Source organism: Thermobia domestica, chromosome 16 (assembly GCF_964235325.1).
Source record: "Thermobia domestica chromosome 16, izTheDome1.hap1.1, whole genome shotgun sequence".
NCBI lineage: Eukaryota > Metazoa > Arthropoda > Insecta > Zygentoma > Lepismatidae > Thermobia > Thermobia domestica.
In genome coordinates this window covers 38,551,568-38,579,110 of record NC_137469.1, presented here as the reverse complement: position 1 = coordinate 38,579,110, position 27,543 = coordinate 38,551,568, and the positions used below count along the sequence as shown (strand labels likewise).

Below are 27,543 nucleotides of genomic sequence, written 5' to 3'. Positions count from 1 at the left end.
AAGTTTTAATGAATCTTTCTCCAAATGCTGGCCAGATATAGGAATTAAAATATATTACTTAAAATGAGTAATAAGAAATAAGAACAGTAATAACTAGTAATAGTAATAATTAGTAACAGTAATAATTACAATTTAGTAGCAAACGTAAAAGTAACATTTTAAGACGTAGATCCAGGAGAACGGAAGTTTTGGAGAGGGGTGCGATTGGTGTGGTTAGGGGCGGCAATTTCGCTAGGCGCCATGGGCGCAAAACATGGAAATCTGGCTCTGATAATATGACAAGTACTCTAGAAGACTCGGTTAGGCCATTTTCAATTTTTGCCAAATAGACATCTGATATTTAAACCCAGTCGTAAAAGTCTGGAAGATGATCCGCAAAGAAGAAGACCAAATAAGTCTCTGCACCAGAGAGAGTATTGAAAAAGGGCACGATTTGGTACTCAAGGACCGTCGACTAATAGAAAATGATATTGCAGCCATTTCAAGTGAAAAGGTATTTAACATTTTGACCCAAGGATGGATTATGAATGAAGGAACTGTCTGCAAGGGTTTCCATATTTATTTTAGAAGTGAATAACATCAATACGAACTAATTAAATATTTTAAGATTAGAGACGGATGTAATGGGAACAAAGATCACAGAGATCATCGAAATAATTCACGAATAATAAGATATTCTCCAAGCTGCAGAGGCAGGTCTACTGATACTTATGTCCAAGGTAGTTAAGCAACTGTTGATACTTGACAAGAAACGAATCAAAATGTGAATCTTACGTGTCAGTTCATAACCACCAATAAAAAGTGGGTATATTTCTACACTCTACAAACTAAACAGTAGTCAAAACAATAGAAACGTCATGATTATTCATCTCTAAAGAAGATAATGTGTGCTGAAAAGTTCAGTCAATATCATGACTTCAATTTTTTTAAGGCAAAAGTTATGCCCCTTATTGACTATCTTCTACTTGGTAAAACCATCACTGAATAGTATGCAAAGTTTTTGAACCAACTGGCAATAAGGAAAACAGTGACGAAAAAAGGCCGGATTTATCAAACAAGAAATTTATCTTGTATCAGAACACTCTTCTCCAGACTGATGTCATTGTAATGGTCAAAATCAATGACTTCATTCATGATTTGCTGCCACATTCACCTTATTCACCAGATTTATCTCCATCAGAATTACTTAGGACATCATTGGATCAGGAGTGATAATATTAAAGGATATTATATGGTGAAGAATAAACAGTTTTCAATAGGTAAATCAGTACTGTCGTGCACCTCATTCCAAAAACTTTTCAAATGACCCTCGAATTATACGCACCAAAATACCTTTGTGTAAGGCAAAAAATAGAAAGAAGTTGCACATACACTTTTATATCACTTTCTATAAATATTTTTATATTGTTGTAAAATTATACCATAGTCCTAAAATTAATTAATATTAGCAGTAGGCTTGTAAAAGAGTATACATACATCCAAGTGAATAAATGTATATTATAATACAAAATATGGAAAGGATTTTTTTTTACTGAAAACATATTGGGAGAATGCAAATACCTAAATACAATACAAAAAGCATGCTAAAATATGTTAAATGTATGGTATATATCTATCTAGTATACTTTCCTGCAAACCCTAATCTAACCTAAACAAGGGAGAATTAAAGTGCTTATCTGGGAATCTTATAGAGATGACAATCATCTGATACGTAGGAGAAATGCATCATCCGGGAAGAATTAGGCATTTCTGCAAAATTATATTATTAACTTCATTTTAAACTCAACTAATGTAAATTCTTGTTAATAATAATTATTATTTTTCAGTTGTGCATTGTAATATTCTTTTGAATACAGGGTACATAATGCTATACAGTATATGGGCATATAGAAATTTAACGTTTTTTGTCATTGTCGTTATTTAATATCTATTTATGTCTGGTTCGTGAGTGGAGATTTTTGTTCCAACGGACTTGGGTTCTGATACCAAACTTTCAGATGCGTTATTTGAAGATTTCTTCTTGCTAGCGAGCAGATACGAGCTGGTGCCATCTTGTAGTAATAGCTATTTTTCTCATGATATCTGCGGGATGCCATTCTTTTTATACTTTTGCACACATATTCTATCTTCAATTTGCTACTGAGTTGAGTTTGTTAGAGGCGTGAAGACCTCGACACATTCTAGAAACAGAATGAAAATTAACGATAAACCGCAATTATCTACTGTTTACAGCTTCACAGCGGAGAGAGAGCAGTTTATCTTAGAGATTCTCAAATCGTTTGCCATAATTCGCAACTACAGTTTGTGGATTTTAAGATTCTAATTTGTTGCTTGAAGCTAACTCTTATTTAACAACATTACAACTAATAATTATTATCAGGGATTATAAATACTTCCAGTTCCAGCATTTTAGAATCTGTGTTTGCATATAATAGACAATGTATACTGAGAAAGAAAAATAACCTAAAATTCATATTTTACGAGTATCTAATTCTTTAGTCTATCTTAGCGTAAATTTAGTAAATAGTGAATGAACTGAGCACAATTAAGCTACGAATACATTATTCATTGCATCAAATGAAGCTCTGAGATTATTGATGTTATCTGTGTACGTACACTGTAATTATATTATCATAATTTTGTTTGTTCCAGTGCGATGACCGAACAGGCTGTAAGAAAACTTGTGCTTCCGATGAATTAGACTGTTATGTGCTTGACAATAATGGATTTATAATAATTTCTGAAAACGCTGACCACACAGGAAAATTTTTTGGTCAGATTGACGGTACAATAATGGACTCCTTAGTACAAGATAGAATTTACAAGAAAGTACTTGTTTTTGATTATCAAGGTGCTTGTGTTGATTCAAAATCGCCGTACAGTGATACTGGATTCATGGTTACTGTAAGTAATAACGTATAATATTGTTATCTTAAAATATAGTAAATTATATTTCCACGATTATATATTGAATAATATGTACTTTTTTAATAGAAGAGCAGCTTTTTCGGAGAGGTCCATTGGCTTAATATTAAATTATGTAATTACTACTGAAATTAGTATTAAAAAGTATTTTTTTCTAATTAAGAAATTAGTATTCTAGATATGCAAATTAAACTTATCAAACTAATGGATAATTGAATAGTTCCATCAGAGATAGTGGTACAATTCTAAAATAGCAATGCAATTAATTCTTATCTTTTTATTCTTAATGATGAAAGAACTTTTATAAATAAAAAACAAATTTTATTATACATTTATTTTCAAATATCCCAAAAATATATTTATCTGTATACTCAAATGATAAAAATATTACCGATCATTTCGTCGAGGTTTTACATTGTATCTATTCACTAAACGTGTTTCTTTTTTCATTTGTTTTACACTTTTATCTTATCTTTAGGAAACAACATAATCGAATACTTTTATTATAACATTAAATTTGTTTGATTTTTCAATTCTTTGTTTTCATACTTTTAAGTTCCATTTGATATTGTTTAATTTTAGATTACTATCACTCTACTTACGTGTTTATGCAATTCCTGAATACAACTTGCGCTTCCGAGTTTTCAACTCTCCCCTAGAGTCTTCGTCAATGAAGATAAAAACAGGAGAAAGAAAAATTAAAACATCATGAAAATGAAAGAAAGGAGCTACCAGGGTAGAGCAGTGCTAGCGATAGTTTGTTAAAGCCAAAGATTAAACATCAAATGCTGGAAACGCGGGTTGCAATATGGTGGGTTGCGCATTCTTTTGTTAATTGGTGGAAAGTTGCCAACTCATGTTGATATATTTATTGCTATGGCAATGCTGTACAAATTTTGTAATAACTGCTTCCCATTCATCATATAGCCATGCCCGATCTAAATTTATTTCATCATTTGTTAATAAATAAGCATATTTTCAGAAACGACTCTTTCTGTTTCACTTTTAACTCCCAATATTTTTTTAAAATCTTCTATCCTGTGTAAGGTTTCTTCTAATGTTTCGAAAGACCTGACACCAGTTTCCAATTTAGTATCCTTAACGTATCCCTTCACACGAACTTGGAGGTTTCTTTTCGTCCTGATCTTACTTATGCAACTGTCATGGCAACTGCATTGTATTTCATAGATATCTGATTTATCATTGGGACCTGTGTAATAGCTCTTAACAGGTTGACTGCCATGAGCATCATATGTAGTGCTCATCTTATTTCTGTGTGGGGCCATGAGCACCATATATGATGCTCATTGTCACAAATTACTGTGAGAGGCCATGAACATCACATATGGTGCTTACCTCCCATTGGCCATTTTCGAGAGAAACAAAATATCGCGACAAAAATGTGATATAACTATCCATAATCGAGCCAAAGGTAAGAGGAAATTGTATTGGCCTCGTGGGACCAGTGCCCTCAAATCAGTATCAGTAATCAGTCAACCTGTTAATTTGGGTGATGTTCTTCTCTAAGGTTTTGGAAGGCCTCAAATCTGTAAGGAAAATGTGAGGTGAAAAACTCTTCTGCTGTTGTCAATCTGGAAAAATAGGTAAACCCAGCCATTTTGGGTCATTGATTTTCATTTTGACCTATTGAAAAGTGAACTCCTTCTAATCTGGATATAACAATTTATTAATAATGCAACTGGCTACCATTTCACACTACTAAGCTTCAACAAATGATAAATTTCTATCTATAAGTCAGATTTACTTCCAAAAATTTACTTTAATCAATGCATAATGCGCAGATTTATAATGAGTATACTTCTGTATTGAGTACCGGCTCTGGGCTTATGATGGATACTAGTAACTAACTTAAGGTTGTGTCTCCTTGCATTGATATCTAAATAAGTAAGTTTGCCTTCCATTTCATTTTCTGCCATAAATCTCAAATTACTATATATACTGTTCATTTTTTTAAAAATGAAAAATAAAGCTGTGTGTTATCTTTGTACAAGAAAAGTACGTCGTCCACGTATCTGTAATAGCGTACCGTACCCAACACCTGTTCTTTCTATATCTTACTTTCAAACCCTTGGAGTACCAAATTGGTTAATAAAGGTGATAATGGATTCCCCATAGCTAAATCTTTAACTCGGTTGTAAATATTACGTTCAAAAGAGAAAACATTACATACTAAGCAACTTTCAAGGAGCCTGAGTATTTCGTTTGCTTCAATGAAACTAAGATTTTTGCTGTATAAAACGACTGTTACAGTTTGTGCACCAACTTTAAAGGAAAAAATGAAATGAAATCTTTGAGTTTTACGTCCCACGGTTATGCCGGTTAGGCTAAAGGAGACGGTGATAATGAGAGATGTGTGAAATGGTGGAATGAAGAAAGTGGGAGGAAACGGGAGAACCCCGAGAAAACCCACGAGCACGGTGTTTGTCCACCACAAAGTTCACTTGGCGGGGGCTGGGATCGAACCCGGGACCCCAAGCACCAGAGGTGAACGCTCTACCACTGAGCCACCGCGCCCCCTATACAACTTTAAAGGAATGGATGGGTGCATATTGATTACATGTGCCCATTTTAATATGGTTGGGGTTACAAATTTGTTGTTCCACTTCATAAATATTCTTAATACAATGTGTAAGAGGAATGAAATAACTGATTAACCATTTAGCTAATTTGTACGTGGGCTAGCGCTGTCTTTGAATAATAAATCTGACAGGAAAATCGGCTTCGTAAATGTTTGGTAAGATATAAATTATGGATATTCCGGGGTCAGTGGTCGAATTGAGACGGTATGCGGTGGTATGCCATACCGTCTCTGGTTTTTCAGTGATGAAGGCATACCGCGTTTGGTTTTTCAGTGATCAAGACATACCGTCACTGGAGAGTAGGTGATAAATACCTTTAATAAATCCATTTTTATACACAGTAATTGACGAATAGCTTTGCACGTAAAAAGATTTTATTTCTTATGTAGAAATTATATCTAAGTTAACAACACCGACATTTTTGTTATTTTTTCCCTACCTTTTATTTTTAAAGTAAGGTGTTTTCAAAGAAGTTCATGTAGTTTATATTTTGATGTGCCATATTGAATTGTTTCTTTCTTATGTATGTGTGCGTCTTCTTGCTTTAATGCATATAAATGTTGTGTTTTATGAGCATGGGCAGATTTAGAGGTTGTCTACTGTGGAGGGTTGATCTCCGGGGGTTTGGAATACCCCTCAGTCAAGTGGTGGGTCCGGGAGTTTTCCCCGTAGGAAATTGTTAATATAAAAACTTGGTTTTTGAGCATTTTCGTGTGTGATTCTCTATAATACGACATAAGGGGATTTTTTTTCCAGAAAGTTGTTGACGGAGATCAAAGTCCTTCCATGCCCCTCCCCTTTCCCGTAACTACAAAGAAGTCTCCAATGGTTTTTAGTCAATATGTAAATAGAAATGCGATCATTTAGCCAATATACTCTCACTGCATTTCAACATTTAGATAGGTGGTATGTCGAGTCAAAATCCTAATAAAACATACCGCCTCTGCTTTTTTCCACTTCGAACACTGTCCAGGGTCATAAATGTTTAGAGCTTTACCAGCTGCATCAGCTAAAATATGTAACTTGACAATGATTCTATTGGTGTAAATCACCACTTTTTTCAAATTGTTAGATTCTAATTTAATATCTCCTACTTCCTCTAAAATCATCTTCTTGTACATTTTCCTTGATATAATTACTGTATTTGTTGCCTTTGTTAGCCTTTATACACCAGTTCTTATGCTATGTCAACTATTTCCTAAACTGCGTCATAAGCCTAGAATATTTTTTCTTTTTGTTCTTTACTGGCACTAAGAATGTTTAAGCCGAGATGTATTGCGGCAACACAATGATATCTAAACTTTTCGCTCTCATTCTGGTCTTAACACTTGGAATGTCGTCTCGACAGATGAAATAAATTCGCCTGTCGAAGGTTTATTGGGGTTGGGAGTATATTTGAAGTCTACCTTAAACAATTGTTCGAATTTCTGTAGTACCAAGAAGAGTTTTACATAGTTTTCTGTACAGCTTTGAAACCCTCCAAAATCTTAGAGAAGAAAGTTACACAATTTACACAGATTCCAATTATAAATCAGATATCAATGAAATAAAATGTAGTTGCCATGACAGTTACATAGACAAGACGAAAAGAAACCTCAAACTCTGTGTGAAGGAACATGTTAGGGATGCTAAATCGCAAACTCCGGTATTGGCTCTGTCGAAACATTTAGAAGAAACCTTACACAGAATAGAAGATTAAAAAATTTTCTTGGGGATAGAAATGAAGTAAAAAGACTCATTTTTGAAAATTTGTTTATACATTAAAAAAAAAAAAAAAAAAAATAGGGGATGGTTACATGATGAATGGGAAGCAGTAATTACAAAGTTTGTACACGATACAGCTAGAGTAACAATAAAAATACCAATACTAATTAACACTAATAAACAAAAGAAAGTGAAATTTAACCTCGCCATATTGGAACCCACGCTTCCATCATTTGACATATGATCTTTGCTTTTGACAAAGTGTCGCTAGCACTGCTCCACCTTGGTAAGTTTATTCCTTATTTTTTCCTGATGTTTTAATTTTGCTTTCTCCTGTTTTTATCCTCCGTAATCAAGATTCCAGACAGAATTCGAATGTTTGACAGTGCAAATAGTTTTCAGAAATTGCATAAACTTGTAAATAGAATGATAATTCGAATTTCTGAGCGTGTCATTAAAATGATTAGAATTTAGATTACTACTTCATTTTTGTTTATATATATATATATATATATATATATATATATATATATATATATATATATAAATTTACTGTCCTTTCGTTATTTAAATTTAGAAAAGCCTAGAAATAAAAGAGTGACAAATAAACATGTTATTTTTACAAAACAAACATTCGATTGAAAAAAAATGCAAACTGGAGAAAGAATTGTAGGAAACAATTTTAAATAAAGAATACAACAAAAATTTGTGTGATAATGTTAGTAACAATTTCCATTAGTTAAAAGGAAAGTTATTACTATCAATATTGTTAGAAAGTTAAGGTAAGATTTTACTTGCAACATTTGAATATCATTGCGTTATATTTGTAAAACTTGTGACTTTATTTACGAATAAATAAAGAGCAAATATTATTTTATTATAAGATAATCGTTGCTACATATTAACCAATGACTTCACCAACTTATTGAATTCGTTCTAATGAGTTTTCTTGTTTAGCTTACATTTTTGTTGCATTTAATTTTTGAAGTCGTTTAGATTTTTGTAGCATTCTGTTAGTTTAACAAGAGTCAAACGAATTTAAAGAATGTTGATCCTACTGGTGGCAAAATGTTTCTACATCATTCTATATGTATAAATTGTATTTATATATTTCTAGCCTCTCCATCAAATTCAGTGGTTATTTCATTGGATCCTTGGGAAAATTGCATGGATTATGATACAAACGAATTTATATCAACTGTGGGACCCAAACTGGGCAAAAGCGCAAGATGATGAGGATGGTATGTTTATATCATTTTTAAATCATATTTTGATGTTCTTATAAGATTAAATACAATAGTGGAGATTTAATGATATGTACAGACCATATTTAATATTACATATCAGTGCAGAGAGGTGATCATCATTTGGATGTATCTCTTCCAGCTATATCTAATTGGTAAACTTTGACTAAACAATTACAATAAATGAGTCACCATCGTTTTACAGTGCTATTATGCTCTGTTAGTATTCAATCTAGCAGTGAATTAAGTTACATTATCTGATTATTGTACTTGACACCTCCAGACTTTTTGTCTAGAGATTCTAGAAAAGAGTTCGTGCAGTTAAACTCATGATGGGTTGGTTAGGAGGTAACACTAAAAGTTGTTAGTGTTTTCTCACAATTTACTACACCCTTGTTCAGTAAGATGTGCTACTATGTGAAAAAAGAGTAGGAAAATGAATGAAGAAAGGCACTTTGTAACACTGTTGTAATTACCTGCCGCAAATAAATTGTTAGATACATGAAAACATTAATTTGTATCTTGGTGATTTATTTTGCTCCAAAAGAAGTGAATAAATTATATTTAGTGAAATACAAAGTGAATACATTTTAATTTTTAACTCCTCATTACTTATGGTCTGCCTTGTTTATTTATTTATTTGTTGTCTGAACTTCCAGTAGTTAGCATGTTGCAATTTATAATGCAAATACATTTACTAATAAAGAATACACAAACACACACAACGAAAAAGAGAGCAAGAAAAAATACACACAATACGTAATAAAGAAAAAATATGTACTTACTTCTTCTGTTAGGGATCCCTGGTCAAATTCCAGGCTAAGCGGTTAGCGTACGCACCTTTGGTGAGGGAGACCCGGGTTCGATTTCCGGCAGGAGCTCATGTGGTTCGGATTCCATGTTAATCAGTAGGTCGACGTCTCATATAGCCTCGCTGCTGAAAGGGACGCTAAATTAAAATCGACTCAACCCAACTCAAATTTCAGACCTCATAAGTTTGTGGTGCAGTTTGTAGGTTTTGTTTAGGTTCTCCCGTTTCCCTTCCCATTCCTATTCCATCAGGTCATAATCATTCATTTTCATTAATCACTTGTCTGTAATTTTGTATGAAGCAAGTATAAAAAAAGGGGAATTTGTTTGCTACACTCTGCAGTATAACCAGATTAGCAGTGTTGCCAACCTAACAAAAACAATGTTTTTTTTAATGGCACTGTGTCAGATTATTACATATTTCAAATCTACATGTTGAAATGAACACACAATACCACATTCCACATGTATTATTCAATGTTGAAAGCTAAAGATATTACAATATCATAACTATCCAAATTTTGGAGGCCTACCCAACAGTAAATACGCCCACTGAGACGGACAGGGCAATGTACAACCAAATCAACTTAGCGTCTGATATTATTATTATTATTATTATTATTATTATTATTATTATTATTATTATTATTATTAGTGGAACAACCAGCAGTGGTATTCCTGCAGTCATGAAAAGACTTACGAAATAAGTGGACCGTTCGCAGATTCCTGAACAGCATTTTTTTTTTTTTTTTTTTTTTTTTTTTAAATCAGAGAATCATTAAGAGAAACCTCAAGCTAAATATTTGAACTTCAAGTTTTTACAAGTACTGTGATAATGATACATAATGTAGGAGCTCTAACCACATAAAAAGTATCCCTTTGTGCTCATTTTTAGCAATTTGTGGCTAATTTTCGATCTTCCGTGTTCTAATGAAACACAAAATGTGCAATTACTTCCAGAAATCCTGATAAATATTGGGAAAGGGAATTAATTATATTTTTTTTACGTGAGACTCTGCAAAGAATTGGTGTATAAAGGCAGTGAAATTTAAGTTCCGTCACTAATTGAAGTTGAAAATTATAATAATTGTGCATTATTTATATACTTTTCAGCTACAGGATATTCAGATGATTACGAAACCAACCAGTACGTAGCACCAGATGAAGGACCTTCGTTTACAGCCACTGAACCTACTCCAATTAGCAAGAGCCAAATGCGACCCTGCGACAAGAAGGTTGATTTGTACATTCTTCAACCTGATAGGCTGAATACTAGCGGAACGTTCAATCCGTTGAAAGGAAAACTAACGAACTGCCACATTACAGGATGTGAAAGGTATATCTGAATAATTACTTTCTTACACAGAAATTATTAAGTGTGTATATTTTTGCTTATTTATGTGTTTATTTGTATACTTTTTAGATTCATAAGTAAGATCCAACGTTCGGCGTGTAAATAATTGTCATGCAAAAGATCTAGTAATATAATTCCAAATTATAATTATAGCAGTATATTCGATACGAAGCCCTTGATATTCAATTGGTACAGGGTTCTCGAACTGGAGATGCCTCTTTAAGGCAAGAGTGTGAGAAGCCAGAAAATGGAGAGATGACACTGAGAGATTTTATCATATGAAGTAAAGAAGAGGAAAAAAATACTCAGAAATCGAACGTAAAATCTCATGTAATAAGAGAATATACTGTATTAACCAGTGAGCGGGATCTCTAGGGCTTACAAAGGGGTACTAGGCAAGATATATTGGGAAGTGTGACTTAATATTACCTACGTGGTGATATACAGAAAGATGGATCATATATATATATATATATATAGAACTGGCAGAGCCTTAAAAACCTTAGTGGGTGGTAATCGGAACTGTCCGAACAATCATATCCTCTTACTAGTGACATTGTAACTTAACTTATGTTCAACGACGTTGCCATAGCTTTGGTCCCCATTACACTGTGACTAATGGCTTACACATGTGGGTTCTTTCTTTCTATATAAAGAAGGGGGAAATAAACAAACACTGACCAACTTGCCTGCATATATAGATCATTCCTTCTCAATGGAAAAAGAAATATTCTGTTGAAATCAGGTTGAAAGTTTCAAATAACAAAGCAACATCAAGCACTCGGAGTTTCCAGACTGCTTTTTTCTTCGACAAAACATTTAAGACATTCCATTCCTTATTCATGTGACGGAGAAGATCAGCTTTTGCTCACCCCCTATTTTTGCCGAGAGCTGCCGTCCAGTTCGAATTTTGTTCCTCTCAAAAAAAAAAAAAAAAAATCCACTCAAAGTGTCAAATAACAAAACAACACAAACCATTAGGAGTTTCTACGCTACTTTTTTCTTCTTTTTCGCCAAAACCTATCTCTAGTGACAGAGAGGAATACGCACTCTTCTGGTCGAGAATTGTCAGCTAGCTAGAATTTCTTGGCAACACCGGATTTCGGAGAAAGTATCTGTTTCACTACCATGTAGTAGGAGGAGAAGGTTAATAGGTCAATTTTCCATACCTCCCCCCAAGGTTTTTAAGATGTTTCTAAAAGTTTATATATATATATATATATATATATATATATATATATATATATATATAATTTTTTTGTGCATTATTTTTATTCGATATTATTTTTTCTTCACTATTCCTGTTGCAAACAACTAATATCAATCATAGTTTTCGAACACCCCAGATTTTTGTAACCATCTACTATGATACTGTTATTTTGGCACGAAAACTTTACCACCCTGCATCAGAGGTTCTTCTGGCTATAGCATCAAATTTGACGACAGTTAAATCGAGGTCTGAGAAGAACTGCAGATATATTAAATTATAATTCCTAAAATTGAAACCAAAAAAGACAATTTGATATAGATATTGCATAGTATAAACAAAAGTGTGGAAGGTGAGGCAAGGTATTCGTTTTGTTTGGAAAGTGTAAACATAGAGAGTCAATGCAGTGACAAAAATTAGAAAGAGAATTTAGTTTTCCAAATTTTGCAGTTCTTTATACCTTGTTGAATATTAATGTTTAAAACGCCAGAAATACCATACTTTGAAAAGTGTTTACGATAGTTTCGTAGGTTCCATTGTTGCTCGTTGAAATGGTAACGACGAGCATTACATACACGCTTCCACTGAGCGACAGTTGAGCAAAAAATGATGTATATTGACCGTCGTAAATATTTTTCAAAGAATGGCATTTTTAGCTTTTTTAAGTCAGCATATCCATAAGGTATAGAGAACTGCAAAATTTGGAAAACTGATTTTTGTTTCAAATTTCTGTTACTGCATTTCCCCACTGTTGCTATATCGATCAACAAAACTAATTTGTTGCCTCGCACTTGAACAGTTGTGTATATGGTATGTAATATTTATATATGAAATATCCTTTTTTTTTTTGCCTCAGTTTTAAGAATTATAATTCGACATGTTGTCTGCAGTACCTCTCAGACCTCGCTTCAACTGTCGTCAAATTCTATGCTTTAGGCAGGAGTACATCTGATGCAAGACAATAAAGTTCTCGTGGCAAAATAATAGGATCACAGTAGATGCTTACAAAAATCTGGGGTGTTCGAAAACTTTTGAGCGGTAGTGTATACATACGACAACGTACATATACTAGCTAAAATACCCGTTCTTTGCACGGGGAGAAAAGATGTATGGGAAATATTCAAATCCTTTTCCCCTTAGGATACGCGTATCAATGAAACTAATGATATTAATCCGTAAGATACTCTACTTATGGCATAAATTTTGAAATACTTTATCCATGTAGAATACGAACTTTAAAGTTGCATGAAAAAAAAAATCCCATCTAGAGGTAGATACTAACTATGTTCCAAAAAAATTCAAATGAGTCAGTCCTTTTCCTGCCCCCGAAAACTATGGATTCGACACCATTCTCGGTCATTTTGAATATTTTATTTTTCACCCCCTTCTAACCTACTATGCTGATGCGGCTTGAATACAGCATCGAGAGCGTCAGAATCACAGTTCATCATAGCGATTCCGCAAACTATGAATTCAATATTAATGTATGTATGTCGTTTTCAATTACTTTTACATATTACCTCTTTCTACCCTAACCCCTAGTAGACCTAAGGGTATCTTACTCCACATATTTTTTTTTTTTTTTTTCAGATTGGAAATACTACGTGTACTAAGTTTGGTTGAAATAACTTTATACGTTTCAGAGTTATCGTGGAACATGCATACATACATACACATCATTATATATATAGATGTATGAGCCACACCTTGAGCGTTGCCCCGCTCAGAAAATAAAGAACTGGGTAGAATAAATAACAAAGGGCAACGCCGACAGCGTTGCTCCTATCACAAAATAAAGAATTAAGTGGAACAAATAACGACTGACAACGCCTTCGGCGTCGCCCCTGCAAATTTCCAAGCTAGCTGACATATGACCGTTCTTGTCTAAACTAAAGCTTATATATATCATTGGGATTGACACCTAAAAACATAAAGACCTGGAAAACTTAGTACTCGACGATGAACTCCGATAGAGTGGACAGTAATCTTGGTCATCTTAGACATTTTATTTTTCACTCTTTCTCATCCCAGTACTAATAGTTCCTGAATTTGGACTTTAACGTATACAGTATGTGACTACTCATCTCAGCAATCCGGAACACTAGGTATTTGACACTAATATCAGTCATTTTCGATTATTTGTACATATTACCTACTTCACAAACCCCTAGAGGTACTAATGAGAGCTTAATGTGAACTTAAACGATATCGAAACTGTCACTATTCATCTCAGAGATCCTAAAACCTATGAATTAGACACTGATATCGATCTTTTTTTTAACTATTTTTACACGTTCCCCCTTCCTACACACTCTAGGGTTATTACCACTACTGAGGGATAAACTTGAACTTAAATGACATTGGGAATATCACCAATTAAATTATCGCCCTCGAAAACGAGTGATTTCATACTAATATCGGTCGTTTTCGATTATTTTACATGTCACTTTTTCACCCTGGGGTGCTGTTGGAGGCTGAACTCGGACTTAAACGGCATACAGAATGCCACGATTCACTTCAGCGACCCCAAAACTATGAATTCCACACTAATATTGGTAATTTTTGATCAGTTTTATAAGTTACTCCTTTTGCTCGCCCCGGGTGTGATCGAGGATCTTACCCTCACTGAGAGCTGAGCCTAAACTTAAAGGACACTAAAACTATCACCACTCAACTAGGGACCCCAAAAATTATGAATTCAACACTTATATCGGTTGTTTCAAATATTTTTACATGTCGTTATTTTACCTCTCCCCCCCCCCTTTCCCGAGAATGCTAATGGGACGGAAAAACGAGAATTTGGTCACTATAAACAGTGATATCGTCTAAAACCGTTCAGGTAGTCCTAAAACGTTTTCTAATGCCTCAGAATTCCCAACGTTCTACAAGAACGTGCCGAATACTCAGCGAGAAGATATATAGTCTTCATTATACGGACAATTTGGCATTTGAAGTAAACAGAAATAGGTGCGACGAAAGTCGGTGACTAGTACGTGAGACGTGTACCAATTAGCCAAAATAGCTTTTATGGAATGGACCTTATCTTCATTGGCCTAATCCTGAACCGCTTGCAGGTGAAAGCACAATCGTTGTTTGAGTAACAAAGATGACACAACTTAATAATTTAAATTTAATTCGCTAATATAAGTAAAAAAATATTTATATAAAGACACTTTGTTCTCTAAAAAAAATTCCGAATATTTTTATTGATTTGTTCTAAGTTTTAATTTCATGTTATTATGCATTAACTTCCGCTCAACAGAAAGAAAACCGAGTTCATGGTTTTTCCTTCTTCAGTTTTTTTCAATGTTAGTAAAGTTTACGATTAAATCACTCGGTACTATCATAGAAATTGCTTGTATGTCTTTAAGTGAAAAAACTTATCTTCAAAACATTTATAATTTTGTAGAGACTATTATTATTATTATTATTATTATTATTATTATTATTATTATTATTATTAGTATTAGTATTAGTATTAGTAGTATTAGTAGTAGTAGTAGTAGTAGTAGTAGTAGTAGTAGTAGTAGTAGTTGTAGTAGTAGTAGTAGTAGTAGTAGTAGTAGTAGTAATAGTAGTAATAGTAGTAGTAGTAGTAGTAGTAGTAGTAGTAGTAGTAGTAGTAGTAGTAGTAGTAGTAATATTTCCTTTTGTTAATAAAGCTGCTTTTATTAGATTTTCACTTCTTATTACTGAAGTACTATGAGAGACAAATAATAATCAGTTTAATACTGTATTCCTTTGCACAATGTCTAGGATTCATATTTCTCTTATTTTATGCTTTTCATGGATAAAATACAGGGTTCTTGACATAGTAATGGATGAAAAAACTGCTTTCTTTCCTTTGATATGTGTCATACAAGCATCATGTATCAAGTGCTATACGTATATCATAGCGAGAGGAAGAAACCAAACGAAATGTTGCCAACTTATCATCTTGCTGAAATTTCAAGAATCTTTTTTCACAAAGTTTTTTTTTTTTTTAAGTTGGCAATATTTCCATTCTCTTCTCATAATGCATTTACATTTTTTTTCAGCGCTACATTGTATTCAGTTTATTTTATGATAGTTATTCTTCTGATTAACTCTTCATAGGATCCTAATTTTAGCTCTTTTAAGATAATTTCATGGATCTTTCATCTTAATAATGACGGCCAAATAACGCTGTCGGAATGATCGAAAAGAACATTTTTCTTTATTCAACGAAATTTGCAGTATGTGTACAATATTAACGTATGCCAACTTATTGGATCGAACGTCGACATACGAAGTTACATCCATACTTAACTTATATAATAATGAAAATGTTAGCATGAGGGCAATTTAAAGTATAATCTCATAATAAACTCAACCATTTTATTTAGATAGAGCATTAATTTGTTAAGATAGTAATGTCTTAATTGGATAAATAAAACTAGAGACATCAGACTAGATAATTACCCGAAACTGGTGCTGTGGCCTTATGACAAAATTAATAATGACTGTCATATTAAATTAGGAGTTAAAACTTTGATATGAGTGAAATTGGTATGAAGTCGAATAACAGAAGTGTATTATCGATATCGTAACCAGCATGTACTCACCAAGATTTAATCGTAGAAGAATTAATAGATCGAATCTTCTTCTGTGATGGTCACTTCAAAGATCCCTCGAGTTCACTACTCTTTTTGTTAACCTATCTTTTCTTCCTAGTTTTCCGTAGCCTCAATTCTTCCGCTTACAATTACATTTATAAGAATTTCTTCATGACTCGAAGTAGGAAGTGTTTGTTATTGAGTTGACACATTGCTACATAACTTAAGTTATATTTCCTGTTAAAATGAATGTTTTTATCCAGACATAGTTTTGAGTTGTTACGAGACTTCCTTAATTGCTCTACATATGTGAACGACCTTACAACACCAGAGTGTAAATTGAGTTTTATTTAAGTCCATTTAAAATATGAAAATCTACATAATATTAATATCAAGATTAATAAAATATCATTTACCTTTTACCAATTAACTTCAGTAATATTACAATATTTTTTTGAGGAGCATTATCTTGTATAATAGATGTTAATATTTCCCTTAAATATTAACATCTATTATACAAGAAAATGCTTAAATAAGATCTGCACAGTAAAAGTATGCCTAACTAAATCCTAAGATACTGTAACTAATTTCTGTTGCAGACAAATTTCCGATTAATACAAGATGCTGTATATCGATTGTGTGCAATAATGTATTAACTATGGAACAGAAAAAATCAAATAACCAGTATCATTTTGTTATGCATAAGTTGTGTAACATAAATACTTTACTACTATTGTTTGTTAGTTCGTATTTCATGTACGCTAAATGTAAGTCTATATCTATAAAGATTGCACAAAATTTTAGAGATAAATAAAAAATGACTGTTCTTCGAATAATTTTATTGAGACTAAAATCAGAATTAAAGTCTGAGAAAACGCAATGATCATATGCTAAATCCCTCTAGTTATTGACATATAAGTATATCGTTTCTATTATGCATTTAGCCCATCTCACTGTTCTAGTAGCTAGCGTGTGCATCTTTGATAAATGAACTTCCGAGTTTGGTTAACGGTTGGAGAGAACATTTGAACATATTATGGTGGTTTGGATTTCACAAATTGTAGATTCACGTCTCATATCGCCTCGGTTCAGAAAAGGAGAGCTTAACTTCAACAAAGAAACTATTGCACATTAGCACCTATCCTCTTTACAGGAAATTAAATTTACGAATACAATTATTAGGAAGTAAAAATAACCTAAAACTAAAAAAAGGAACATGAAATACTGTATTTTCGGCACATAAAATTTTCTGCTGTTCTAAGGCATAAAAGCTCTTCGTTTCTGAGTGCGGTAAGCTCTGTTTAATTCAGGTTTTATAGCTAACTAGAGTCAATTACCAGCTTCACTGGCTTAAAATAAGAAAAATTAGTAATATGTTTCGTTAGTCAGTCTCTTTTTACTATAGCTTCAGCGCTCTCTGATATCGATCATTTTTATATATCTCCCCCTCCCCCAAGTTGCGGGGCTGAACTTGGATTTAAACGGCAACGGAAGTGTCATTGTTCATCTCAGCGACCCCGAAAACTATGAATTTGGCACTAATATCGGTCATTTTCGATAATTTTTAAATATCTCCACCCTCCTCTTGCCCCAAGTTGCGGGACTGAATTTGGATTTAAACGGCATCGGAAGTGTTACTGTTCATCTCAGTGATCTCGAAAACTATGGACTCGACGTTAATATCGGTCATTTTCGATCATTTTTATATATCCCCTCTTCCCTCTCCCCTAAGTTGCACCGTCAAAGTGAAATGAATAAAAATAATCCCAATTCCGAACCTCATCTATGTTGAAAATTTGATCGAGATCGGTCGGGCAGTTCAAGAGTTATTCAATTACAAATAAAGTCACTTTCATTTTTTAAAAATATAGATTATACATGATTCTTTCTTTTCTTTTTTAATTAAACACACGTTTCGTTATGTACAAGTCATGTATTGTCTGATAGAATCACCAAACTAGTTAAGGACGCTATGTTTATCAGTTATATAATTTTGATTGAGAATGATGTATGATTTTTTTTTTCTTTCTTCAACAGGCCATTCAGTGTACAGAAAATCCCACATACTAATTTAATCCTGTTAGTGGTGGATACTTTGTGTCCTTGTGGCAGCAAAGTATTAAGCATTGTTCCTCAAGAGGTGGACTACAATTCTTCAACACAATGTCAAAAGCCCAGGGAGAGTATGTACAGAAGGCGGCCTCCCAAGTGCATGAATTATCATCCAGAGGTAAGGAAGAGCTACTTCAAATGTGGCAGAAGAGATATGAACACTTTTGTATAAAACTAATAAGATTGGAAGAAGCTGTAATGAAATAAAATAAGGAAGTTTTCTAATGACTTCTCATCTTAAATGCAATCACAGGATAGTAACACGATGAAATGTCACTTACTAAAAATATGAAAATAAAGATAGACCTGAGATACTGAAAATAATACAAAATTTTCCATTTTTCTTTTGCTTCATTTTCATAAGTGAAAGGGGATAATGAAATACAACTTACTACAATCATAGATAATGTTATTCTACAACAGAAAATATGAACTTGAAGAATTTTTAGTGTTGCGACCCATAGAAATTACAGTGTTGCCACCTATAGAAATTACAGTTTTGCCAAAATAACATTTCCCCCAAAATCTAAGTTAAGGCAGCGACTTGAGGAACGAACTCAACTGCATTTGATTATGTATCATGTTGTGTTAGAATGCTGTGAACTATTGTTTTAAATAATAGTTGTATGTGGTTTGTAATAAACAAAATAGTTTTAACATACAGTTATTAAAATTAAATAATAATGCTATTTAAAAAGTCACAATGGAAAATGAAAGTTACAACGTACCGTTACTTCTTCAATAGAGTTGAAATATTTTTAAAAACTTCAAAATTTCCCAGGCATAAAAGCCATGCAAAAAACATAGTTTTTTTTTTCGAAAAAATACTCTTACGTTGCATGAGAAATGAAATGAAATCTTTAAGTTTAACGTCCCACGGTTATGCCGGTTAGGCTAAAGGAGACGGTGATAATGAGAGATGAGTGAAATGGTGGAATGAAGAAAGTGGGAGGAAACGGGAGAACCCCGAGAAAACCCACGAGCACGGTGTTTGTCCACCACAAAGTTCACTTGGCGGGGGCTGGGATCGAACCCGGGACCCCAAGCACCAGAGGTGAACGCTCTACCACTGAGCCACCGCGCCTCCCCTACGTTGCATGAGAGTCATAACGATATATTGTTTCAGGACTTCTTTGGTTCCTTTTTCAATTCATCTTGTACCACTACACTGTCCACTAAAATATTCCATAAGTTCTATATGAATTGAAAAAGGGACAATAGAAGTTCTGAAATATATTCTCATATCCAGAATGTAAGGTAAAATTCATGTTTTTCTAATAATAAATATGCATCCGATAACTTCCAAACGTAAAAAATAAATTACTAACTTAGTGTGAGGGCATCTTTTACAATGATTGTGTATTTTCTTTATATTATTGTACTTTTGATATTTATTTACAAAATCCTATTTGTTTATTTTGCAGGAAATCAAGATCAAACAATGTGCACGATGTGGAACAATAGAAATATCTAGTTGGTTGCTAGTGTTCAGTATATCTTTGTGGTTGTTTAACGGAGCACATTTTTCGTGATCAGGCATATAGACACAAATTTCAATGGAGAAAGGTAAAAAGCGAAGCAAAATCATAGCAGAAAGGAATTAAAACGAAAACAGAAAACAAGTAGAGAGAGAAAAACGATAGGACAATAAATAGGGGAAAGATTGAAAAAGAAGTAAAACAAATGAGTTTTTTTTTTAAACGAAAAAAAAGAACATGGACGGCAAACGCTTGCTTGTATATAGGAGTATACACACACGCACACACACATACACACACAATACATACACAAAGTAACAAAGACATTTACACTCGTATAACATACGATAAATATATATAGAGATGAGCGCAAACGGAATGTACAACAGGAATACCACGTTTATTTGTGAGCGAACAACAAGAAAATAAGATTGATGGATTTAACATAGATTGGTGGAAGAGAAATAGACCAAAACTTACTTCTGAAATTATCTCAGTTTTATTTTAAACTAGGAAAACCATAAACTCAAATAGATGGAATGAAGATGAGGTGTGTTTCCAATTAGAAAAAAAATGAATAAACAAAAATGATACAAGCACCAAGCCGTATTTGAAAATAAAACAAAACAACAACAGAATTTGAAACTTTTTTTAAAAAAATAGCAAAGAATTGCAGTTCTACGCAAAAAACTAATAATTGTGACTATAAAACATACTTTGACTCTTTTTCTATATATATATATTTAAAAAAAGTATCAAAACAGAAAGGACATTAAATCCTTTTTCTCGTTATGAGCTTGTTGGTGTTCCCAAAAATATTTGTCGTGCCTCTCTCCTTATCATCCCAGTGGGTGTCCGTGAAAGCTAGCTGTGCACAGTATCCTATTATGTGGTTAAGATGTGTGTGTGTGGAACTTTTTCTTGTAATAGTTAAAGAAAAAAGTTTAACAGAATGATACGAAGAAGACACTAATCTCTTTTTTTGTTTTTTCAATTATGAAAACAAACAGAAAAGGAAGAAATATTTGCCATGGCATTGTTGTGTGATATTGCAAAAAAAAAATATTATCTTGTAGATTGTTTGTTTGTGTGTGTGTATGTGTGTGTAAGTGAGTAAGTTGCTGAGCGAAATTTTGCTTTCTTTTTTTTACAAAAAAATGCTGGTTATTTTTCAGATGAAAGCATGTACTTTGTGCTGCATTTTTCCTACTTTTGCTTTGTTTTTCTTTTTAAAAAAATGAAAATTTTTGTTTACTATGACGTCTGTTAAATGGAAGTGCTGCTTTTGTGTCAAAACTTTCCCAACCGAATATAATAAATAATAAGTGGAAAGAAAAGAAAACAAATACATATTGTAATACCATATCGAAAGGTATACATATCTTGACGTTGTGGGAAATACTTATCATGTTCAAGTTGTTTGCATATATTGAGATATATATATATATATAAATACCATCAAAAAGTACCCACAAGTTCATGGTATTTTTAAGCGTAAAAGTAACCGAAACAATAATCATAATAGGGAAGGGAATTTCAAAAATCTAAGATATGCTCAGAAGTGATCATTGAGTTTATACTTCAATTTGTATAAAAACTGTTAGAGATTTGTCATCGCGTTTCTTTTAATTGATACGGTTTGATGTATTGTAGAAAAGTACGTAAGATGTTAAAAGCCTGAGTAAGACCAGATAATCAGTTGTATTTTGTATATAAATATATATAAATATAAAATATATTGTTTTACAATGTTGATTTGTGCTCTTGTAAATACACATTGGTATATACACATATACTTGAACATATATGTATATATGAATATATATATATATAAATATAAATATAAATATAGAAGTCTTTGTAAGCAAGTTATGAAAATTGTACTTGCTAGTGTTCGATATTCATGTGTCCAAATAATTCTTGACAATTAGTGTATTTTAAACATTGATACAGGGCAACGTAAATACTAGTAATTTAGAAGAATATGAAAAAAAACGTAAAGAACAATAGACAATTTTAATTTTATCAGGGATTACAAAGCTTTGTCTGAAAGGCATTGAGATGAGAAGTAAATATTAGATATTAATTCTCTATATGTACCTCTTAAATGTTCATCAGCACACACATATGGTACAAGTATAAAAATTTTAGAAAATCTTTACATATCTGGAGTTAAAAAACTACTATAAATATTAAAAAAAAACTTACTAATTCTTAAGTTTCTGGTATTCATTTGTTTATTTCTGTTTGAAACTAATGTTAGTGTAAGTTTCTATAAATTCCATATCTACTCAACTCCAAGAATGTTTTTTTTTTCATTATTTCAATTATCATTCTATGTTGATAAACCCGTGCACATATCACTAATTAAAATTGTACATTTTTTGAAGATATAAAAATAAGTATTCTTCAAAAATTAAATATTCTTCAAAGTGGAAACCAACACTGCGAAATATGGCCATATCATTTGTTAAATATCCTAACACAATAATCAATTTGCTACGAAAAATAACGTTATCTTAGAACTTCTATTTATGAATATCATTCCAAACATATAAAGAGAAATCTGAGTAGTGAGATTAACTATTCCATATCATAAATTAGAATGTATATAGTAGTAGTCCTCATTATATTGTTCGCCTAATTTATTAAACCAGTAATTTTACTTCAAGAAATTTAACAATAATTTAAGTATTTGTAATTTATTACGTTTCGTCTACATATGTATTTTTTTTGTATGGTGCCAAAACTAAACACAATATCCTCGTTATCAAAATTAAGAACCAAAGCATCTCGATTTTACAGAAACATTTCGACTCATAACTTTCGTGCTTTTGTGTGCGTGTGTGTAAAAATATAAACCACAATACAATACCGTGATAATTCTAATATTGTATACATAATAGACCTTCACAGTTCTATTATTTGTATGAATGTTACTATAATGTTTACGCTTTTGGGTGTGTTAAAAAAAGGAAAGCATGAATGTGTTTCGGTATATCATGACGTACGAATGTAAAAGTTTAAATGCATACATACCTCTGTGGTTTCGTGCACACACACACACACTTACTTCACATATAATTAAAACACAATACTACTTAAACAAAAGTATATTAAAAAATTACTGTATGTCTGATATGAATTACATTTTCTTCCATTAAAATAAATATTAGTCCAGCACATATGTGTTTCACTATATGTGAGTACTTTTTTCTTAATGCATAAATATGATGACTTGCGGTAAAAAATAATGTTTTTTTATCCTTCGTAATCTGAAAACAATACACTTTTTTCTTTATATTTTGTGGTACTGTGCAAGCAAGCAAAATAATTATAGCTTTTCTTCTAAATATGTGTGGACTTGTATGTAGTGTACATTAAGACTTGGAGATGGGTAAATATGGTGCTGAACAATTCCTGTAGGTCTTGAAGACTCAGGATGATTTTGAAAACAAAACTACAAAAAAATATCTCTTAATTGACAAATGAAGCATGTGTGTATGTGGGTGGGTGGGTGAATGTGTGAAAAAAATACACACACACATTATATATATATATATATTAGTTTACAGAGCCAAAGGAATATATAAACCTTAATATACTTTTTAAATAACAGAAAGACTAAAATTACATTTAAAAAAAAAGAAAGTGTTGTGTTGTGTTTGAAGAAGAAAAGGAAGAAGCCAGCAAGAACATCCTTGTGTTGTGCTGAAGGTACGAATTAACAAGAAAGCATAAAAATAGGAACGCAACTTCCTCATCCTAAGTTTAAATGGTTATCATATTCAACTTGTCAAGTATTTCAACTTACGACATGCTATGAAGACAAGTTTAAACAAAGTGCAAAAGATGTGAGACGACCAAGTAGAAAAAATACGAAAGTTTAAAAAAAATGTGATGGTGCGTAGTATGGTTAAAAGAAGATAAATATTATTCACACACATATAAATATATATATACATACACACATATATATCTATAACCAACTGCATTGGTTGCCTTAATTGGTGAAAGTGAATATATATATATACCTCTTGTTAAAGGGTGTATATATACGTATATGATAACTGCGATTTCAAACGCGTATATGAGTCTTCCATTCAAATCAGAAAAAAAAAAATCAGTAGCGTTTAAATATGTAGTAAGCAATAGAATGAAGATGATGTAGAGTGGGTTGGCACAGGTTTTAAATACTTTATTTTGGTATCATATTCAGATAAGCTTTGTCGCAATGTCTTCAAACAAACTTTTACAAATTTGAAGTTTTGGGACTGTGCCAGTGGATATATTTAAAAAAACAGTAAGAAAGAAAAAAAATATAATTAATTCATTAAAAATGAATTGTAAATGTATGTAATTTGAATTTATTGCCAAGTTTTAACTAGGAATTGATAGCTTAATGTACTAAGAATTTTATAGGGTAGTACTTGCAGTTTAAAAAAAAATACTAGATCGAACTGTAGTAACGAAAAAGAAATCCTATAAAAAGTGACTGCAGGGAGAGTATGATATTAATCCAACAATAGACAAATAATATATTTTTATTTTGTTTATACAATTATTAATTTTTTATTTTATTGTGAACTTTTTATTACAATTTTGACACTAATGTGGATATGCTTGATTCTAATTTTGTCTTTAACCCATTTAAAAACATTTTAAATAAGTCGTAAAAAATATATATATATCTATATTTAAGTATTGTTTTCTACTATTTTTGCCTATGAGCATGAAAGACTGAAATATGAAATTACTTAATTTTTATTTAGTTATTTCTATCTTCTTTATGTAAACAAAATCAGAGAAAGGGATAAAAGTATTTTGAGTGTCTAAATTGCAGGAAATCAACATTATATTAAAGCCTTGAATAGGACCAAGCGTAGACATTTCAATAAATCGATTTCAAACCAATCAGAATTCTCACACATTTACAAATTTATTTGTTTTATTTTTTTTTAAGTTACTTTTGTTTCCTAATAAATGAAGTAAAAGAAGAATGCTTGTTAAACTCGAGTGTGTAATGGGCCTTGACAATAAACAAAGTACTAACGTTTGTATAGTTAAATAGCGTAGGTTATTGCTTCATTTAATTGCCAATTTTTAAATGGTAAATCTTCTGCTATTTATATAATAATAATAATAATAATAATATGTTTTAAGTAACAGTATTTTTATATTTACATTTTGAAGACAACATGCCATTTCTTTTCTTTTTTTAAAAAAAGGATTTTAAAGAAACAATTTCTAGTAGTTATTAACATGAACAATAACATTTCGATTTATTTACATTCTTCCAGTGTAAAAACGAAAAAAAAAAAGTTAAACTGATGTTTTTATGGTACAGTAATCAATATTCTGCTTTGATGTGATCTGTTCCTTGTTTTTGGTACATCTAAGTCAGCATATTGTCATTATTTTGTTTAATAAGGGTAAATATTAAGTTCTTGTGCAATTTTAAATGTCAAAGAATCCATCATATAAATATTCATTTTTCACATTCAAACTTTATTTCTAAAGTTTCACTGCAATACAGTTCACATGTCTAACATTTCACTTGCTCTCCTTTTGGTAAGCTACTTTTCAATTCCTTAATTTACAAAGAGCGGGAAGATCCATCATATAAATATTCATTTTTCACATTCAAACTTTATTTCTAAAGTTTCACTGCAATACAGTTCACATGTCTAACATTTCACTTGCTCTCCTTTGGGTAAACTACTTTTCAATTCCTTAACTTACAAAGAGTGGGCAAAATTATTGGACTGGACCGAGACTCGAATCCGTGATCTCCGGCTTACCGTGCCGATGTGTTAACAACTACGCCACTCAGTCCATTTTCCAAAACAGCCAAATACTCTCTGAATTCTGCAGTCGGTGCTCTCCACTCAAACTTTTCAATTTATTGAAAATATCCGTTACTTGTTACTTGAAGATTACCTGACTGCCTTTTTTAATTCTGAACTTATCCTAAACTCATCTATAGGATGTCACTGCTACTGAAAGAACCTTGCTTAAACGTGAGATTCATGTATCTCGGATCAGGCGGATGCGATAATGAAGCAATAGGTCCAGCCCTACCGATCCACTTGTCTGAAAAGACATTCAGAAACCATCTTACATCAGTAGTAGGTTGTAGGTTGTGCCGTCTTGCTGCAAGAAGGTGCTATCAAAATATTGACCTAATTGAGTCTGGAAAATCAATTTGCACGATATATCACAAAGAATAATGATCATATTGAAAGTTAGAGATGTAAACTGTATGGTAGAAACAGTTTAGAAATAAAGTTAATTCGCATTTTACAAGATATTTTAACCGTATACATATGAATCTATAATTAACATTTAAATTTACACAAGAATTTTATAAATATCTTTGTTTAATTTGTTGCATTTGAACTAAGATTTGTGTTTCTTCTTTGCCATGAAGAAGAGAGTAACAAAAAAGGCTGTGTGTTTGTTTGTAAATAATTCATTTAAGTATTCTTTTAAAAAAACTCTTGATTTTTCAACAAATTTAATACAATTTTAGACTAGACAATAATGAATTCTTAAAGAAAAGAAGTTTCAAAAAGATATATATAGCTATACGTATTATCTATAATTGTGAATGCATTGATTGCATTGCGGTTTTTGCTTTACATACCGTGCTAATAATACATGAGGAACGTTTTCTAAAAGAATTTTAATCTACTGTCCCTATAATCTTGAAAGAAACTATAACCTAATTAAAATAAGAATGGATGTTGATATACTAAAGGAAAAAAAAAAGAAAAAAAAGAAAAACGAAAATGAATAGATTATTTGGTATGTAGATTTCTCGGTGATTCGTTGTTGTTTGATACTAAAACAAAACTTAGTAACAAAAGAATGAACGCATACACAGCAGATACAATTTAATTCCATTCATTTATATGCATACCAGTACGCACCCATTTTACAAATACACTATACATTTACAAAACAAACAATGACAATACATACAAGACATAAAGAAAAAAAACATGTACAAGGGTTACAAGATGTATGCATACAAGGGTTGAATATTGAGAAACAAATTCACAATAAATACAAACTTCTTTATCTATTTGCTTCTGAATGCGTGAAAAAAATAATAAAGTGAGTAAATTTTTGTATTCTTTCTGTGTTCAAATTATGCACTGTTACTTCTGATTTGGTTCTTTGTCTGTTGTAGTACAAGGGAATAAAATAAAAAAGAAGAAGAAGAAGAAGGAAATAAACTCGAAAAAACAAATTAAAGGAAAATGAAAAAATAAAACGTATGTTAACCTTGTTTCATGTTTCAGCATTTGTGCATTGCTGTAACTGTTATCAAAGATATTCACAATAAAATTACCTTTGTATAGTTGAATTTCTTTTGTTGAGTAATAGTGTATATTTCGTTGTCAATAACATATGTTTTTATATTTTATTTGTTTTCATTTTTTTACTTTATCTTTTAATAGAAAGTTTTTTAACATTTTACTCTTATATACACAAATTGAGATTAATAAAGGGTCTTTGAGAAAAAATGG

At 31.8% G+C, this 27,543-nt stretch overlaps 1 protein-coding gene across 2 annotated transcripts in view; it reads left to right on the top strand.

The window, feature by feature from the left end:
* The window catches only part of stol (voltage-dependent calcium channel subunit stolid), a 483,866-nt gene extending 456,486 nt beyond the window's left edge, over nucleotides 1–27,380 (top strand). For both annotated transcript variants that reach the window (XM_081742355.1, XM_081742354.1), the window contains 5 exons: nucleotides 2,653–2,904; nucleotides 8,347–8,470; nucleotides 10,397–10,619; nucleotides 18,456–18,648; nucleotides 19,955–27,380. In XM_081742355.1, the coding sequence (XP_081598481.1) occupies nucleotides 2,653–2,904; nucleotides 8,347–8,470; nucleotides 10,397–10,619; nucleotides 18,456–18,648; nucleotides 19,955–20,062 (900 nt within the window). In that variant the 3' untranslated portion in view covers nucleotides 20,063–27,380. The remainder of the gene's footprint in view (nucleotides 1–2,652; nucleotides 2,905–8,346; nucleotides 8,471–10,396; nucleotides 10,620–18,455; nucleotides 18,649–19,954) is intronic.
* Nucleotides 27,381–27,543: the final 163 nt, after the last annotated feature.